General features: G+C 40.4%; 1 protein-coding gene across 1 annotated transcript; it reads right to left on the reverse strand.

Moving 5' to 3' along the window:
- Positions 1 to 14,964: 14,964 nt before the first annotated feature.
- Positions 14,965 to 20,165, reverse strand: TMEM229A (transmembrane protein 229A). Its single transcript, XM_077857186.1, has one exon. It carries the CDS (start codon positions 20,050 to 20,052, stop codon positions 18,943 to 18,945), a length of 1,110 nt encoding a protein of 369 aa, XP_077713312.1. The 5' UTR covers positions 20,053 to 20,165; the 3' UTR covers positions 14,965 to 18,942.
- Positions 20,166 to 20,523: the final 358 nt, after the last annotated feature.

A 20,523-nucleotide genomic window follows, 5' to 3' on the forward strand; every position in this document is an offset into this window, starting at 1 on the left:
CTGTGAAGTCAAGGGACATTTTAGTCTGTTTTTAATTTTTTTTTTAGAGGAATGGGCAGAGAAGCCCAGGGAGAGAGAGAGAGTCATAAGCCGACTCCACACCCAGTGCAGAGCCCAACATGGGACTCGATCCCATGACCCTGAGATCATGACCTGAGCTGAAATCAAGAGTTGGACACTCATCCGACTGAGCCCCCCAGGAGCCCCTTAAATTTGTTTTTTAAAGATGGGTGCTATTAAAGTATGTCAGCTCATGAGAATGATCGATCTAATGGAGAGAGAAAATTTGATGATACAGGAGGTAATGGGATTACCATAGGAGCAAAATGCTGGACGTTTGTAAGAAGTGGTCAGAGGCAGTGCATCAGTGCAGGAGCTGGCCTTAAATTGGAATATATGGAATATGTTTACTCTTAAAAATAGGAGAAAAGCCAGAATAAAAATTGTAAATGCAGGGAGGTTGGTAGTTTGGTTGATAGCAGGGATCTCAACACTGTCTTCTGCTGACTCTATTTTCTTAGTCCTAAGAAGCAAGGTCATGATCTCATGTAAAAACAGAAGGGTATCAGAAGTGTGAGGAAAAAGGAGAAGCTAGGTGTGAAATCGTGATTGATAGTAAAATACATATTTGATCTCTGTCCCTTTTCTGGAACAGAGTTCCTCAAATCCTTAGAATTTCCTAAGTGAAGAGAGCAACCAAGGTGTCTTTTGTTATGTTAATGAGGCAACTTCTGGAAATCCCAAAGGATAGGGGCTGGTTGCCAGGAGAATCCACCTTGTGGTTAGGGTTGAAGCAGAGGGGCAATCGTCAATGATTAATCAGTTGTGACTATTTAATGAAGCCTCCATAAAACCCCAAAAGAACAGGATTCAGAGAGCTTCCAGGTTGGTGAACACATTGGAGATTAGGGGAGAGTGGCATGCCTGGAAAGGGCATGGACTTTTTATATACCTGGCCCTATGCATCTTTTCCATCTGGGTGCTCCTAAAGTCTGTCCTTTTATAATACACCAGTGCTCTAGTGAGTAAAATGTTTCTCTGAGTTCTGAGAGCTGCTCTAGCAGATTAATCAAACCCAAGGAGGAAGTCATTGGAACCTATGATCCTATAGCCAGTTAATCAGAAGTACAGGTGACAGTCTGGGCTTGTGACAGGCATCTGCAGAGGAGGTGGGGTAGGGGCAATCTTGTAGGACTGAGCCTTCAAACTGTGAAATCTAATACTCTCTTTGAGTAAATAGATCAGAATTAAATTAGATTGAATTCTCAAACCCCCTACTGGTGTCCAAGCATTGCTTCTTGCTATAGAGAAGGCCCCCCTACTCCTCACATGTTGGAATTAAAGTCCAGATACACAAAAGACTATAAAATAGTAAGACAACTTCTTGTCTAGGGAAAAGTATTTATACTGCCTGCCAATGTTAGGGGGCAATTGGATTTTGAGTTCTAAACTTAAGTTCTTCTAGCTCCTTTCTCTGCATTATCAGTTGCTTGAGTGAAGTCCTGGAATAGACAGAGCAGATTTTTCCAGGTTTAGAGTTTTGGAAAGATGTACCAGAGAGAGACAGGAAAGGAAGAGAAGGTCATATTCAAGTTTTATTTTATTTATTTATTTTTTTAGTAATCTCTACACCCAACATGAGGCTTGAACTCAGAAACCTGAGATCAAGAGTCGCATGCTCTTCCAACTGAGTCATCCAGAGGCCCCCAAACACACTTTTATATCTTAGAAACTTCAACAGCTTTAGACATTACGTATTTCTCTCTTAATGTACACCAGGGATTTTCAACTGGGGAGTGCGCTACCAGCTTTTAGTAGGTACAGACTAGGGATGTTGTTAAACACCCTACAATGCACAGCATGGTCTCCCACAACAAAGACTAAGGTAGCCCCAAAAGCTAAGGTTGAGAAACCTGAGGGTAAATGTAAATATAGTGCTGTGATATTCCCTTCACTCTTTCCTTTCAACTCAGATATAGCACGATTGTTATTTACATTAATATTCAGCATTTAAATTATTATGATTTTTTTATTGTTGAGCCAAATCATGTATTATGATTGTTTCCTTTTGATATAACTTTTGCTTCTCATGAAGGTAATCACTGACTCATTTTTTCCCCCGTTTACATACTTTTCTTTATAACTACCATTAAATCCTCCTACATCCTCAATTAGTCTCTCAATATAATTTCCATATTGTCAAACTTGCCAATTAGTGCAAAGTTCTTTTTCTTCCAGAGAAGCTGCTTTTCTGGAGTCTTCTGTCTTTATGTTCCTAGTAGGAAAAGGCTGCAAAAGGGGCTCAGAGAGGTTAAATGTGCCAAGGTCACACAGCTAGTCTCTGGCAGAGCTGGAACTCAAACCCAGGCAGGTATTGTCCCTTGCATTTCTTATTGGTATCTGCATTGATTATCTGTGGGGTGCTCCTACCAGGCGGAGGACAGTGGCCCAGGCAGTGAAAGAATTCACCCAAGGCAGAACAAAAAAAAGATATGAGCATTTTAAATACACAGTAAGGGAGCAATGGGCAGGACAGTAAAGCAGAGACTGTGATGAGGCAGAGGTGTATGGGGTGTGGAGGGTGTGGAGGGTGTGAAGGATAAGGGGCCACAGTTAGAGGGCGGAGTGAGGGAGGAAGGGAGGATGGGAGCATATGAAATTTTCCCACTCTTGGTAATCTTAGAAATTGTGCCTGGTTGTAATTGGTCAGTTAGGGCCTACGGCTATTTTGAGGTGGGTTGCTTAAGGAGGCTGTTTGCATTGCCTGTTTGCTTATAGCTCTGTGGTTTTACTGTGGGCTCTTTTATCTTACTCAGATTGCTGTTGTTCAAGTTGGTAGCCTAAAAGCAGCCTCTACATTACCCATTGCCAAAGTAATGGTGTATAACCAATCACCCCAAAACTCAGTGCCTCAACAAGCCATCATGTATTATATCTCATGTGTCTGGGGTTGGCTAGGCCCGGCTGGGGCAGCTCATCAGAGGCAGATGGGCTCCATTTACCTCCAAGCTGGCCCAGGCATGTTCTTGTGGGAACAGCAAGAATGAGGAAAACAAACTCAATTGTGCAAGTGCTTTCTGGCCTGAATTATCATACCCTCCTAATCTCCCATTGTCAAAGCAAGTCACATGGCCAAGCCCAAAGTCAAGGGTCAGATAAGTTCAGTACACCCGTGGGTGTGTGTGTGGGGGGGAAGCAAATGTTAATTCACAATAGTTGTATCCACCACATTGACTAACTAGTAATATATGTAAATGACAAGAAACTCTAACCAAAATATCTAATGATTGGGGTGCCTGGGTGGCACGGTCAGTTGGGCACTGAACTCTTGGTTTCAGCTCAGGTTGTGATCTCATGGGTCTTTCAATCAAGCCTCATGTGGGACTCTGCCTCAGTGGGGACTCTGCTTGAGTTACTCTCTCTCCCTTTCCCTCTGCTCCTTCCTACCCTCCCTGAACTAAAATAAAATAAATCTTAAAAAAAAAAATCTGATGATTAAAATACATAAATCAGGGGGTGCCTGAGTTGCTCAGGAGGTTAAGTGTTTGCCTTCAGCCCAGTCATATTCCCAGAGTCCTGAGACAAAGCCCTGCATTGGGCTCCCTGCTCAGGGGGAGTCTACTTCTCCCTCTGCCCCTCCCCTGCTCATTCTCTCTCTCCCTCTCTCTCAAATAAATGAATACAATCTTAAAAAAAAATACATAAGTCAGTTATCTTGAGATGTCTCAATCAGTTGCTTTTTGCTAGACACAAGAAATTTCCTTAGTTTTTACCATGAATTCTTATGGAGAACATATAAGCATTAAAATCGCATTGCAATTAAATGTATCATAACACTTAAATCTGATTTGTTTCTTATTCTCTTTTGTAGTTTTTGAATACGTTTTTGAATAGTTTTGAGTTGTGTCATATAAATGTGCATACTCATTGAAAATAAAATGTTATAACAATGAAATTGAACCTACTTGAACTTTAGAGTATTAAAGTATCTTGCTCTTAGACTACATTAATATTTGAATGATAAAAATACACAAATCAATTTTATTCCAAATTAATACTCCTTAAGTTAAACCATATCCATACTCAACAAATTTATAACAACCTATTTTTAAAACATGCTACTATAATGTGCTAATGTAACCATTTCTTATGGGCCTAAATGAAAAATACATTCAAAAAAGAAAGTAAGGACACTTTAAAAGATGAAAGACTTGCAAATTTCTGTTTGAAAACGTTAAGCATATTACTTTAAGATATGCTTGTCTTCTAAAACATGTAAAAGAGTTCAACTGTATAAATCACTTAATATACTATGCAAGGTAATCAAAAGAAACCCCAGACTAATACAAGAAAGTTATTAATATGTATTTATAAGTATTATGTTTACATTTATTATTTATTAGGTATTATAATAAGTTATGTTTCTATGATGCTGTATTTGTTTTAAAGTGGATAGCTTTCAACTCTGAGATAACAAGAAAAACATAGTGTTTTTTATACAATCATAAATCTAGTCAGAGATATTCTACTAGTAAATCTTTCTTTCTTATTTGTATTTCTATAGCCTATGGCTAAATGGATTTTTCACTTGGTTTAGACAATGTGGAAATAGGTCAGGTAATAGGACTTTCCCTTGTTAGATCTCCCATGTACATCTGTACATAGGCTCAGAGTCAGATCATACACACACTTTCTGGAATAAAAAAATATGGATCCACTGAAGGATTCATAACCATTAGACCTGGGCTTCACCCAGAACATCTGTGCCCTCCTGGGAAAGTGTCCTTAACATAGTTCTGTTCCTAGTGCTTTCTTGCAAGCTGCAATTAGGAGGGCTGTCTTACTTCTACTAAAAATGCACACTCCAAAACGTAGCCTGTGGCAGCCTGAGGGATGATAACAGAGGATGAGAAGCAGACCGTGTACCTTGCTTGGAAGTGTGGCTTCTGCTTATTTGCTGACCCCAAGTCCTGGAACTTGCCAGCACCTGTCTTTAAATTCTGTTATTCCGGGGCACCTGGGTGGCTCAGTGGTTGAGCATATATCTGCCTTTGGCTCAGGTCGTGATCCCAGGGTCCAGGGATGGAGTCCCACATCAAGCTCCCCGCAGGGAGCCTTTTCTCCCTCTGCCTATGTCTCTGCCTCTCTCTCTGTATGTTTCTTATGAATAAACAAATAAAAACCTTAAACAAACAAACAAAAAATGCCACAATTTGAAGTACCAAGCTCTTCTACAATATAGTATATGAAAACTGGAAATCGCAGAAAGTATGTTTCTGGCACTTACATGAAAGAAACTTACAGAAATGTCCTTGAGGGAGAAAAAATTATGAGGGAGAAAAAATTATCAGGGATATTAAATAATGAATAGACAAAAATGGGGATGAAACCTTGTATTTATGGCTCTACATGAAGATAAAACTGAAATGCATCTTTATATTAATATAAAGCAATAACATAAAAAATAAACTGTTTAATATGATGGATGATGTTGCTTTGCTAAAAGTCAACTACAGGTATTAGGTATACAGTAGAAGATGTAACTCCTGATACTGTCCTCTAAGATTAGTTTAGACATTGAACTGTACAGAAATTGGGGTGAGGGAGGTAATGTATGAGACCCTTACAGTTGATTTCTGTTTGCTCTGGAGGCTGAGGGAATGGAAAGAAATTAACGTAAATGATAATTTCAGAGGAGATTCTGGGTTCCTGGCTGCATGTAAGGTATGTAAAAAGGAGGAATCTCAACTACTCTTAAATTTTGAGAAACTTTTTTAATACACTTAAATCCTGGGCAAAAGGAGTGCTTTTGTTGTAGAGATCAGAGTGAGTCATGGCATAGGCTGAATGTTAGTTGATCCATTTAGGGCAACCTTTTCCCAACTGTGTTTTATAAAAGGCCAAAGCACAAAACAAAACAAGTGTTCCATTGGTTCATCCTGGTGTAAAGTTGACTATCAAATTATTTATCAACATTTATCTGATTTAGTGAATGAGCCTATTCAAGAAAGTCTAGTATTGGAAAAGAAAGTATTTTTGTAGAAAGGCCATTCACTGACCTTTACCATTTTGAGAAGTTTCCATTGACCTACTTAAACTATTTGGGGGCAGCAAGTTGACCCTCAACAGATTTCTTACCATGAAATTAAACATATTATCCCCCCAAAATGTAATCTGTGTGGTGAAGTTTAAAATCTGGAATTTATTTACGCTCCAGGATTTCACCCAGTTGCTCCAACAAAAAGTTTCACTCAGACTACTAGTGTTTTGGGAAGGCTGATGACTTCTAATACATGGGGTGACTCAAGGGATATATCCCTTTGCTGTACTCTGCTTTAATTGAAGAAGGAACCTACCAAACATTTAAATTGCCAAGAGTTTCCTAGGAGACCACCTTTCCTTCTGATATTGCATCTAAATTGTCTGATTTGCATACAGCTTCCAAAATAATATATAATTTTCTGGATTTAAAAAAGATATTCTTTCCTTTGGCTAAGAAAACAAAATACTTTGTTATTTATGTTTTCCATTTTATGCCATCAAAAGCAAAGCAACACACTGGCAAGCATATCTACAGTTATTTATAGATCATCTAGAAATATTAGGAATTCATGTTTCTGAAATGGAAATAAATACCCTAGAAACTTAATGGAAATGTGATTACCCAGTAAAAGTTATAATACATCGAAAATTGATTTTGTACTCTTGAATACCACTGGGCAACTATATTAAACACTAATCTCAAGATATATTGTATGAAATGAAGTGAATTGGCTCTGAGTGTAGTTGCCCTTTAAAACCTCTGTGTCAGCCTGCAGAAAGTCCTGGAGACATAGTGTCTGTGATCAGATGTTTCCAGAGAGCTAATTTTCTGGGTAACAAATAGACTGGGGAAAAAATAAAATAAAAATGGGGAGGGGCTCACTTAGAAATCTGTGTATAAATACTAAGAAAGGTTAAAATTAGGCATGGACAAAATAGAACTTATCTCTAGAGAGAATGAAAACCAGTGATGATTGGTTTATGTAACTATAGAGGATTAAGACTAACAGGATGCTCCTTCTTTTTTAGTCTTTCCCTCTTGACTAATAATACCACCCTGGACTTTCTAAGAGACTGATGTGTTGCCTAAAAAGAACGCTGAAATGGAGTCTCATTCCTGTCCCTTACTAGCTGTGTGGCAGATAGGTTTCAATCACTTCATCTGTGAACTGTAAATTAATAATGATAATAAAAAAATAACAACGACCACCACCATACAGGGTCATTGGGGGAATTAAGAAAGAATATATACTATGGACCGAATTTTCTCTCCCCTCCTCCCCACCCTAATGAATATGTTGAAGCCCTAACCCCCAATGTCACTATATCTGGAGACAGGGCCTTTATGGAGGTAATGTTTAAATGTGATCATAAGGGTAAGACTCTGATCTTGATAGGATTAGTCCTTATAGGAAGAGACACCAGAGACCTTGCTCTCTCTGCCATATGACGACAAGTGAAAAGATAGCCATCAGCAAGCCGGGAAGAGCACTCTCACGTGAAACCCATCCTGCTGGACCTTGATCCTGGACTTCCAGCCTCCAGAACAGAGAAAATAAGTTTCTGTTGCTCACAGCACCAGTCTGCAGCCTGAGCTGAGTAATACAATAAGTTAGGGTATCAAGGGTAGGGTCCATGTTAGACTTGCTCATATTTTTTAAAAGATTTTTTCTATCCATTCATTTGAGAGAGAGCAAAGAAGAGCACAAGAAGAGGGGAGGTTCAGAGGGAGAGGGAGACATAGACTCCCTGCTGAGCAGGGAGTCCAGTGGACTCCGGGCTTGATCCCAGGACCCAGAGATCGTGTCTGAACCAGAGGGAGATGTTTAACTGACCGGGTCACCCAGGCATTCCTAGATTTGCTCATTTTTTAATCCCAGAGCATTTTCGGTGCCTATTACATAGTAGGTGCTCAAAAAGTCTTTACTGAATAAACGAATCTATAATTGAATCCAAAATACAAAAGTTAGTCAACAGATAAGCATCTAAATTCTCAGATTCATTCTCTGACTTGTTTATTAGATTGTATATGGGCAGCATGGACATTCAGTGTAGAGCCAATCCCAGGTTCTTCTTCCCTTTCTATCTGCCCCTTTACCTTTTTCCTCCATTTGAATGTAAGGTGTTCAGAGAATGCAGCTTGGGATCCAGACTGCCTGGGCCCAAGTCCTGGCTCTACCTCTTGTGGCCTTAGGCAAGATGGTTAACTACCCCATGTGCTAATAACAGCATGTGTAAAAATGGAGATAATTATAGTACCTATGAGGAGGTTGCTGTGGGAATTAAACTGATACATGTCATACTTAGAAAACAAATAGTGAGCTCTCATCACTCATAGTTATCAATTATTCTTAAGCATACTTTAACCAGAGATCTAATATCTCCTTCCTTTTGTACCTTCAACCTCTATACTGGCTCCTTCCCAGCAACATTTATATATGAACAAATCTCCCAATTTAGAAGATAAAAAATTCTCCCTTGACCCTTTACCTCTTTTTGCCTACAGGCCAGTCCTTTCCCTCTACGCTTACATTTTTTTTTAAAAGATTTATTTATTTGAGAGAGAGAGAAAGACATGTGGATGGGGTGGGGGAGGGAAGAAGGGACAGAGGGCAGGGGAGTGGGATAGACTTCCGCTCAGCAGAGTCCTATGTGATGCTCCACATGGGGCTCAATCTCCCCACCCTCCCCTACCAGGAGATCATAACTTGAGCCGAAACCAGGAGCCAGAGGCTTAGTGGACAGAGTCACCCAGGTGCCCCCACAGCCACTTTTCAGACAAGTCACATATGCCACCATCATCATTTTCCCAAGTTGCAACCCTCAGTATATTTCAGTTTCACATCTCAGATCCCTGCCTACGCTTCCTCTTCCTGAATATCTTGGAATACAATGGTCATTGATTCTGTTCTTAATTTGCTTTAATTTCAAGCTGAATTTAATGATACTGAACACATCCTCCTTCTCTCTCTTCTGTTGTCTGCCAAACCACATTCTCTGGACGACCTGCTTATCTGACTATTTATCCCTGCATCTCTTGCAGAATTCCTCTTATCACTTGCTTTGGGAGGTCATCAAGGCTCTGAGTCTACAGTCACTTCTCAGCCAACTACATCTGCTTCTCTCCTTCTCTTTGCACAACCATCTAATCACCACACGCTGTCTGCTGGGTCTCTTACGTGTCTCTCAGATGTATTATGCCAGTCCATCTCCACCATCAATCCTGGCCCAGTCCAGCATCCATCTCTCACTTTTTAAAAAGATTTATTTATTTATTTATTCATTCATTCATTCATTCATTCACTCATGAGAGACATACAGAGAGAGGCAGAGACACAGGCAGAGGGTGAAACAGGCTCCCTGCAGCGAACCCAATGTGGGACTTGATCCAGGGACTCTGGGATCACAACCTGAGCCGAAGGCAGATGCTCAACCACCCAGGTGCCCCTCTCACTTTTTTGTATAATAGCCCCGTAGCTGGCTTTTCCTATTTCTCATCTTGTCCTCTCTCAGTTTCCTTTCAAAAATGCAAAGAGGATCAGTCCTTTGTCTGTTCGAACTCTCTAAGTAACTTGTCAACACCCTTAGGAAATGGTTCTCCTACTCTAATGTGCCAGGAAGGCTTCAGGACCTGCCTTTTGCCTACCTTTCTAGCTCAGCTCTCATTCACCCTTCTACACTACTCTCTCTTAATCTACACTCCATGGGCTTTGAGTTACTCAGTGTCTGATACTCACTCTTGCCAGGACCTTTAGCATCCTGGACCCTCTTTGTAGAATTTTGCCACCATGTTCTTCAGTTTAGGTGGCAGCCTGTTATTTCTCCTCCAATAACATCTTTCTCTGACATAAAATTTTGTTTTAAAATCGGTATCTTTGCTCCATGAGAAGAAGAATTATCTATGTCTCCTTTGGCTTTTAATACACAATACACATTTAAGTATTTGTTGAACAGGTGAGTGAATAAACCCTCCTCAATTTTCCTTATGCTCATTTTTAATCCTTTGGTTCAAATGCTTTGCTCCGTATGATGGTAAATTTTATGTCTTAACTGGATGGAGCCAAGGATGCCTGAATATTTCATCAAATATTCTGAATATTTCAGTGAAGATATTTCTGGCTGACTTTAATATATATATGTGTATATATATATATATGTAGTATATTTAGTATATAAACATATATATTTAAAGATTTTATTTTATTCATGAGAGACTCACAGAGAGACAAAGACATAGGCAGAGGGAGAAGCTCCCCACTGCAGGGAGCCTGATGCAGAGCTCGACTCCAGGATCCCGGGATCATGATCTGAGCAGATGCTCAGCGACTGAGCCACCCAAGTGCCCCGAGTTTAATATTTAAATCAATAGATGAGGTAAAACAGATTGTCCTTCCTAATGTGGGTGGGCCTCATCCAATCGCTGAAGTCCCGAATAGAACAAAAAGACTGACCATCTCTGAATAAAAGGAAATTCTTCCTGCCTTATTGCCTTCTAGCTGGGACATTGGTATTTTCTTGCCTTCAGACTCCAATTGAAGCATCAGCTCTTCCTGTCTTGAGACTGCCAGTCTTGAATTGAAGGTACACTATTGTTTCTCATGGTTCTTAGGTCTTTGGGCTCAGACTAGAACTTGCACCATTGGCCCTCCTGGGTCTCCAGCTTGTAGACTCACCCCACAGGTCTCAGGACTTGTCAGCTTCCATAATTGTGTGAGCCGATTCCTTATAATAAGCCTCTCTTTTTGTATATCTCTATCCATCTCTGTATCTATCTATCACAATATCTGTCTACCTACACATATATATCTCCTACTGGTTCTGTTTCTCTGAAGAATCCTGACTAATACAATCTGTCAATAATATTTGGAGTTGAAAGTATAGCAAGAAGTTATCAGATACATAGATAATAAACATAAATGTTTACCACCTGTCACTAGCAGTAATTTTCTAAATATAACTAATTTTGAATTTTGTTTTTCTTTTTTATTCAAAAATTGCCAAAATCCAGAAGGTCATCAGCAAAAAAAACCAACAAAAATCAAGACAGGCATCAGTAAGCTGCAAACTGAACAAGACAGTCCTTAGGGAAGTGTCATGTAGTAATACTTATACCACCAACTAGTTCATGTACATGTCAGTTTTTTAAAATTCATATTTCCAAAATAACATTTCAAAGGGTACTTAGGTTCTATAAATAGCTTACAAATTTTAATCTATAATGTAACTAAGATCTCTTATAGAGTTCTGCACCTGACAAAAGAAGTTGCTGAACAGATGAGGGAAAGAGAGGAGAGATTAAGCAAATTCCACCTTTACTCTAGGCACGTGGTGAGTCTCGTGTACGTTCCATAAATTAATGTCCTCTGTGGCCAGGTGGCCATGTGGCACATTCCTAATTCCTGCTTCCACTATTGAATTGTCTGACATGAAAGCTCAGATAAGTTCATCATCAACAACAAAATTTGAGTACCTGCTCTGTGCTAGGTTCTTTCCAAACTGTGGAGAAAACATAAAGAATGACAAATGCTCATTCTCAAAATGAGAGTAGGAAATCAGAGGAAAGAAGGAAATGAAGAGTGAATTCAATGGTAGATTCTCTGTTCTTCACTCAATTTGTCTTCATTTCTCTATCATTCACCTTCAAGCTAACTCATGGAGTATGGGAATAGCACCGATCCATGCCGATTATTTTTATACTAATGTGCATATACACAAAGTGATCATGGGCTTAACAGCAGTTTACAGGAGACTCGGAGTATTTGGAGAAATAAAAATTCAATTGAAACCATTGAAGTAGGGGAACCTGGGTTGCACAGTCAGTTGAACATCAGTCAGGCTCTTGGTTTCAGTTTAGGTGGTGATCTCAGAATCTTGAGATCACAAGCCTGGCTCCATGCTCAGTGCAGAGTCTGCTTAGGACTCTCTCTTCCTCTCCCTCTGCCCCTCTCCTACCCCCAAGCTTGCTCCCTCTCTCAAATAAATAAATCTCCTTAAAAAAAAAAGAAAAGAAAAGAAACAATCAAGTGGTCAGAGCTGCTAAAAAAGCTAATAGTGCTTAATGTTGTTCCATTTGCAGAAATAAAGTGCCCTGATTGAAGTAGATAACAATTTTCTAATTGTACACTTTATTATCTATTGCTGAAAGATCTTGGATATTTCACCTGAAGTAAAACAATTAAGACACACTTGGAAACTTTCTTCAAACCTTTGGTCCTCTTTCTATGGGTGAAAACTTGGAAAAATGTGTGAAAATTACAGATATCCCTTACTGTTAAGAACTTTCTAGCAACTAAAACAATAGAACAAAGAATGGCTTGGCCTGCGAGAGCTGAGTAAGTATCATAATCTCATTGGATGTGATTAAGAAGAGAGTGGACGACACCTGTAAAAGATGATCTAGAAGGAATTATTCTACTGTCTGGAAGTTAAATTAGATGACCTTTAGTTCTCTCCTCAAATTCTGAAGCTCCATGGTTTTATTTATTTTTATTTCCCTAAGATTTTAATTTTTTTTAAGTAATCTCTACACCCAATGTGGGGCTCAAACTTACAACCCCAGATCAAGAGTCACATGCCCTACCAACTAAGCCAGCCAAGTGCCCCTGAAATACCATAATTTTATATTTTAGTAAGTTGTGGACTGTTTACTTGTACATTTGTAGACACTTCAAAAGCACATTATTAAAACTTTTATAGTATGTCCAATCACATCATTACACATGCAAAAAAAAAAACCTTCAGAAAATTTGCTGAATAAATATTAACATAACAAAGTACACATTTTGATACCTCACCAAACTAAGGGTGTACAGTATTTCATGAACTCAACATTTTCTTTTAATTCAAATCTTACATGATATAAAGACTTAGAAAAACATTCATAATCTGAATTATTTTACATAGAAAGATAAATCCATGGGCTCTCTAAAGCTACTGAATACTATCCTTTTCATTATATCTCCTACTAATGCCTTTATTATTCTTTTGTTTCTGTTTTATTTGTTGAAAATATCCTCATTACAAGTAAGAACAATGATAAATTTTGTTAAATATTTGCTTTTGAGCACTTAGGATCTGAGTACTTGCTCTGATGTACTCCAGGGAATTTTCTTATTTATTTTATCTTCCTGTCCATTCATTGTTTCTAATAAAAGGTTAAGACTAAAATAGTTCTCCTTCAGAAATGTACAAGAGCATATTTAATTTTACTTTAGTATCTTAAAGTTAGTGGGTAATCAAAATGAGATGATGTAAACTTTCTGCATATTCTTCTCAATACCATTTTTCTCCAACAACAACTACCTTTCAAATATTTAAAGTTCTGAATCTGAGATCCTGTGAAACAAGTCTTATTTTCATCATGGATCTTAATAATACATTAATAAAGTATCTCAGATATAACATAAATGTCTGTTGGAATCCCATCAAAAGTGGAGCTAGCTTTCCCTTTAATATATAATTCTCTTTTTCCGATTGGCATCTTTCATCCTTCCTGACTCGCTACTTGCTTCTGTGACACCTGTGGCCTCTCAATTCCTTTCTTAATGCAGCTGTTTAGGTCTGCCAGAGGAAACTATCCGGAAAGTCTCCCAGTTGACATTCTGTAGGTAGCCCTAAGCAGCAACCAAAGGCTTTTCCTGGGTCCAGCCACATTGAGACTCCAGCAACCCAAGCAGGGTCCCTACTATTTAACCTTCAACTCCTACATCTACAGCCAATGTTTCTTTTTTCCTCTTTCTCTGAAGTAATGTCAATTACTCTCAAAGTTCTCAAAGCCTTGCTGCTTAGACTCAGTGAATGAAGGCATCATTTGGAAAGATGTAAGACCATACTTATCATGATAAAAGAATGAAACACTGATTTTTTTAATGACAAGAAAAGAGTGTCTTATAAAACGTTTCATTGCGATACACAAGCAACGTATTAAGCAATACATTAGCAATGTGCAATACACAAGATATGTCAGCTCCTGAAAGCCTTGAAAAGCCTTTTCCTTCACTGATAGAGAGTGGGTTTTATCAGCTCAGCTGTTGACAGCTTTCCCCTCATTCAGTCTTTGCATGAAAAACATAATTAATACTGCCTTGAATAGTCCAAGCTGAGTTGAGAAACCATCTGTCAGAGATGTCATGTCAGTAATTCCTGCCTGGGATGGAACTGGATGTTAACCAGTTTAACCAGCTTTCTTTCAAACCTTGACTCTCCTTAATCATGGTAAAAATTCATTTTTTCCAAATGGGAAAGTTGGTCCATGTGATGTTTGGATTCTAATGGAATCATTAAAAGATGAAAATCAAGTCTTTCTGTATGTCAAAGACCAGTCCCTCACTCCCACTCCCTTTCTTTCCTTTCTTTCCTTTCTTTTCCTTTCTTTTCTTTCTTTTTCTTTCTCCCTCTAAGGGCTACCTAAAAATAGACCATTTCTGCAAAGAGAATTTAAAAATTAAGGGGAAAAGTCTCTAAATTTATGTTCTCTTTATATTAAGAGAAAAAGTCTCTAGGGAAAAATTCACTACACTCATCCCAGTTTAATTTACAATTGGGTTGCTAGTGTCTAGAAGCCACTGCCTCTGTGATGGTTTCATACCTCAATGTTAAAAATCAGAATGAGGCCAATTCTAGTGAATAGAAGTCCACACAAACAATTGCTGTTTTTGTTGGTTCCTCTGGTACCAAGTCTAAGAATAGAAAGAAAAAAAAAATCTGGCAACACAACAACATCATCTTTTACAGCCATCTTTCTCTTCAGCATAAACTGAGGCATGTGTTTTTTTTTTTTTTTTTTTTTTTGAGGCATGTGTTTGATGGAGGGAGGGAAAGAGTGTTTCTTTTAATCCCCTCAGTAAAGGAGCTTAGTTCCATTAAACAATGTTGGAAAACATATTGGAGATAGTATATTTAAAATTAATTTAAAATGTAAAGTGTTTTTAATGCCTTTTAATATAAACAAAAATTGATTTTATTAAAATGCTTTCAGATATTACAATACAATGATTTACTTATCACTCCAAGTCTGTAGCATGACTATAACTTCCTTTCCAAGTACATTGATTTTTAAATGTATTATGGAAGTGGAAAAAGAACCAAAGCAGTCTACCAAAATTCTTCACCATCCCTCTTAAATAGAACCAGGTCCATTATGTCAATGGAGTCTATTTCAAAACAGTATGGGAAAATTATTTTTTCAAAAGGATAGGACTAACCAGTTAGAAACATTTCTTAAATAACAAAGGACAGGTCATATTTTTCTGTTTTGTTTTGCTGAGTCGAAACATGAAATGTCAAATATTGATAAAATATTCAAAGTTAAGTACACCGAAATGTCTGAAATATTGATATGGATTATTAACCTTTTGGAGTCTTTGCATAACCTAAAAATGTCATTGTTAACATGAGAAACTTAAAAGATCATATTTCTCTGTAGATACAGTGTCCAGATAGAATTGATTTAAAATTTAAAGCACCTTTAGAAGAAAATTTCAGTGTTGTTGAAGTTAAACATGGAGCAAAAATCATACTTGTTACTTTTCTTCCATGTTTTCTGTTCAGGACTCCTTAGACTTTAAGGTATTTAATCCAACTCAGAATAAATGTTCGTGCAAAAAATTTAATTTTAACTTTTGGGGCGTTTAGCTCTCACAATGATGATCCTTCCAAATGCTATGTTAAATATGTAGCAATAATTATCTATTTTTCCTAGCTTGTGATATAAGGTATCATGCCTCTTGGTGTATTATTCTTTGATCAAGATTGCCTGACTTCAAATGAAGAACTCCACTTCAGAGCTCTGCTTAAGTATAAGACTATTACCTGAGGAATTAGTACTAGGCTGATTTTCAGTTATGTATCCTGGTATTAATAAATCCTTGTTATTTCCCATGGAATAGAGTGTTTTTGTTACTAGTGCCTGGTTTTTAGACATCTACACTTGCATTTGTGATAGTGAAAGGGAAGAGCAATACAAACTGTAAGGTGAAATCCGTAGAAGATCCAAAATCATTGCTGTCAGTAGACAGAGGCATGACAGTGTTTCTGTTAAGAACAGACCCTGGAGCATAGAGTACTTGGATTCAAGTGTAAATATTCAATAGCTGTATGACTTGAGCAGTTACTTAACCTCTTCCGGCTTCAGTTTCATTGTCTTGGTTGCAAAAGGAGGGTTGCTAGAGGTTTAAGTAAAATCAGTGGGTTTGTATCTGTATGTATATGCATACATATGTATATATATCCACAATTAAGAGATATAGATCATATTTTATATGCTTTACTTTGTATATGGATATATATTAAGATTATATATATCTACTTAAGATGTATAAATGATACTCATTTAAAATATATACATGGATATATACATATATTCACTTCAGATTTTATGTATGTAATAGAGGCTCATTTTTTGGCAGGTGGTGTTCCTTAAATATTAACTATTATATTGGCTTGTCACTTCTATATCTGAACTGCTAATGAGTTAACAAAATTGATTGATCTGATGATTCTTGCCGTGTTTTTTCTTTCAAGTTTCAGTTATAGCAAAATGTCAATTAAGAAATTGAGTAAACACATAACAAGAAGTCTTATAGCATGGTGCTGAGTTAATAGACAGGATAATCACTTCCGGAATACATACGAATGAAGTCTTTGTAGAACTAGAAGAGGGGCTGTTAATGGACTTCTGTTTTAGAGATGATGGATTGATGTTCATTCTGATGAATATCCAGCCTGATGAGGACCCTCCTAGCAACTGCCTCTCATTGCCTAGTACTAAAACAGTAGCTTTCCGAGTTAAGTATAACTTCCTATAAACCAAAACACTAATACCTGAGCTTCATCAGGACAGATTTTGTTTGTGTTGGGTCATTGCTGTATCTGCAGAATTTAGGCAAACACCTTGCAAATAATGGGTGCACAGTAATTATTTCTTGAATGAACTGAATGGATGGAAACCTTGGTCTTTTCTTTAAAATAAGTTTAACATTAAAACCAAAACAAACAAACAAAAAGTAACAGGCTTTCCTACTTCCTGACAGATTTCTGAACTTAGGAACGCTGGTAAGCAGGTAAGCAGGGATGAGGAGCAGCATGTGAAGGACGTAAGTGCAAACATGTACATTTAGCAAGTATCCTAGAAGTCAAGGATTTGGTTAAGCATTTACAGGAAAGTGTGGTGTGGTGCCACACTTAACTCAGATTCCTGTGCAATGGGTCACATTCATATTACAAATATTTGCTTAGCATCTGACTAACTAGTGTCTATACTTCTACTTTTCTCTGGCCAGTGTTTTCAGAAATCCTTTACCTATGACCAAGTTTCATAAAGTGACCCTTTAACTTTCTGCAAACATTTGGTTTGCTACTCAGCTTTGACTAGCTAAACTAATCAGTTTGACATGATTCATTCCACAGGTGGGGTTGATTATATTGCATTATTTATAATTTAGCTCACAACCTCAGATAGTGGATTCAAATAACATTCTCAAAATTATTCCCAACAATCATCTAAATACATATTCGTTTTTACTGCTATAGCAAATATTTTTTGAAACCAGAAAGAAGCATAGCATAGACAAGCTAATAATTTGAAGCGGAAACTATTCATTTGTACAAACTGTAAGTTTTCCTCATAATTTTCGTAACGAAAACTGAGAAAGTGTTAGTCATCCTTGGCTGAGCTATACTCAATTCTACATCTTTTCTAAATATAATAAAACAACAAACAACCTTAAAGTACATTATTATTGATTAGACATGATTTTTTAAAGCGGGTTTTATCATCTCATTTAACTTTGGAGCTTCCAGACAATAATGAGTCACCAAAAAGCTATCATTGATTTATACCACACATTAGCACATCAGGTTTGGCCCAAGAACTCTGTGGGTGCAGAAGGAAAAAGAAAGACGATTACAAGTGAGCCGTGGCAGAAATACTCTGAAAACGCCTATCTGTATTCACGGTAAGCAATTAGGTCTAATGCGAGTATAATGAACATTCAGGTTCATTTTATTCCAAGGGACTGTTTCTGTTCTTGAAGCTGCGTGTAGAGAGAGTCCTTAGGGTTAGAATACTATTGTGGGTGATAAAACTTTGCTTGGCCTTTGGGCATATAAGGTAAACATTTTACAGCAAAAATTTACAGCTATAGATAACACAGCATCTGATCAATGTTAACACACTTGGCGTTTAAGGCTAATCCACATTGGAAAAACAATCATCTCCAGGATGAAGATCAAATATCTTAACACAGTGTCACCTGTCTGAGTTGCTAGAAAAGATTTATTTAAAAATCGATCCATAGGATGCGTTTTCACATTTGTCAGTTTCTTTCCACTTGCGTGCTAGAGGGAGGCACTTTAAGAGTTATTAACTGTCATTCTAGGAGTAAAAGACACTGAGTTTCAGCAGTGATTGGTAAATACGGCAGGGAATTAAAATGAAATTGGATTAAAAAGAAAGTAAGAAAAAAAATGACTGAATTAGAAAATTTCACCAAATCTTGTAAAGATCACTAATTTCTGGTTTGAATAAATTCATTCTTAAAAAAAAAAAAAAAAAAAAAAAAGACTAGTAGTTATCACCCACCCATGCCCCAATAAGTGAATATACTACAGCTTCTGATGTCAAGGTATCATGGCTTTGCTGTTTGGGCTTGTAAGGGGTTTTAAATATTGACAAGTACTTTGAGTTATGTTTCGAGTAAAATTTCAAAATGTTGTATTATGCATAGGTTCCAAAGTGTCAGAAAAACGGAAAAGTCGAGTAAAACATATTAGAAGAGCTTAGGCAAACGTATAAAAATTAAAAGGCTAAAAAAACCACTCCGTTTTAAACGTGTAAAAATAAATCGAATTGGTTCGTGGGACTCGAATGACTTTTTCTTTCTTTCTTTCTTTCTTTCTTTTTTAGATAGTTGGTATGTACTGAACCCGCCACAACACGTTGAAAAGTAGGTCCTGGTACACACTAAGGAATATCCAACCAGGTAAATACATCAGGGTGATGAGGCCCATGAAGTTGAGCGGGTAGTGAGAATAGTCCCAGGAGCAAGCGCCGCACGAGCGGAGGCCCAGGCCCCAGCACAGCTCCCACGCGTAGATGAAGGTCACGTAGACGGGCACCCGCTTCCAGGTGCTCCAGCCGCGGCCCCGGTGCAGGTGGAAGTAGAGCCTCTCCACCACGAAGCTGCAGCTGCCGTACATAAAGAAGGACCAGAGCGACGTGTGGCCGCTGGTCGGCCCGTCCGCCTGCCCCAGGAAGTTGAAGAAGAAAGTGAAGAAGATCTCATCCAAAAAGCCGTGCATTCCGAAGAAGAGAAAGCGGAGCGGGTCCGGCAGCCCCCGAGCCGGGGCTCCCCCGACGCCCCTGGTGCCTCGCGGCGGTCGTCGCCGGCCACCTGCGCCCGGGGCGGGGGCGGGGGCGGCGGCGGCGGCGGCGGGGGGCGCGCGCGGCCAAGGCTGGGGCCGCGGCTCGGGCGGCCGCCGGTACCGCAGGCGCAGGAAGCGCTTCAGGAACACTTGGCAGTGGTAGAGCGCCAGCACGTACTGCAGCGCCCAGCGCAGCGGCCCCGGCACCGCCGCGCCCGGTCCGCCGCGCAGGCCGGCCAGGGTCTGCAGCGCCACGTGGGCCGACGGGTAGACCAGGAAATTGAAGACGAAGGCGCTGGGGCAGCGCGGCCGCTGCAGGTAGACCTGCTCCAGGGCGAAGTGGGTGAGCGAGTGCAGCAGGCAGCGGTAGGGCGAGGAGAACCCCAGCATCCGGAGGTCCAGGTCCGGGCTGCGGGCGAAGCGCCCAGCCGAGGACGCCAGCACGTCCAGGGTGATCCCGTGCATCCCGTAGAAGTAGAGTCGCATCCAGGCGGGCAGCGCGGCGCCGGCGGCCGGCGCTTCAGCAGTGGACAGCGGCTCCGGGCGGCTGGCGGCAGCCTCGCGCCCCCGCCCGCCCGGGCCCCCGGGGCGCCGCGCCGCGCCGCTCCTCCGCGCCCGCCCCTCCGCGCCCGCATCGCTGCCCGCCATGGGCTCCGCAGCTGCCCGGGCGTGGAGCTGCGGGGCCGGGCCGCCGAGGCCCCCGGGGCGCGCAGGGAGCTCCGTCCCGCCGCGGCCCGATGGCAGCCGGAGCCCTAGAGTCCGGGAGACGCGCGGCCGCCCAGCCCGCGGAGCACCCCCCCCCGCGCAGCCCCCCCACCCCGCGCCCTGCCCTCCGGCCCGGGTGGGTGCAGCGGGAGCCCTAGAGTCCGGGAGACGCGCGGCCGCCCCCCCCGCGCAGCCCCCCCCGCCCCGCGCCCTGCCCTCCGGCCCGGGTGGGTGCAGCGGGAGCCCTAGAGTCCGGGAGACGCGCGGCCGCCCCCCCCCGCGCAGCCCCCCCCGCCCCGCGCCCTGCCCTCCGGCCCGGGTGGGTGCAGCCCGCGGCGCCCGCGCTCCCTCCGCGCGGCCCACGGAGGAGTGGAGGCGAGGACCGCCGCGAGCCCCCCCGCCCCGCCCCGCCCC

This window comes from Canis aureus, chromosome 18 (assembly GCF_053574225.1).
Source record: "Canis aureus isolate CA01 chromosome 18, VMU_Caureus_v.1.0, whole genome shotgun sequence".
Taxonomy (NCBI): domain Eukaryota; kingdom Metazoa; phylum Chordata; class Mammalia; order Carnivora; family Canidae; genus Canis; species Canis aureus.

Bases quoted from the DNA above. Each gene is read 5' to 3' on its own strand.
- TMEM229A (XM_077857186.1), bottom strand. From the start codon at position 20,052: ATGGCGGGCAGCGATGCGGGCGCGGAGGGGCGGGCGCGGAGGAGCGGC.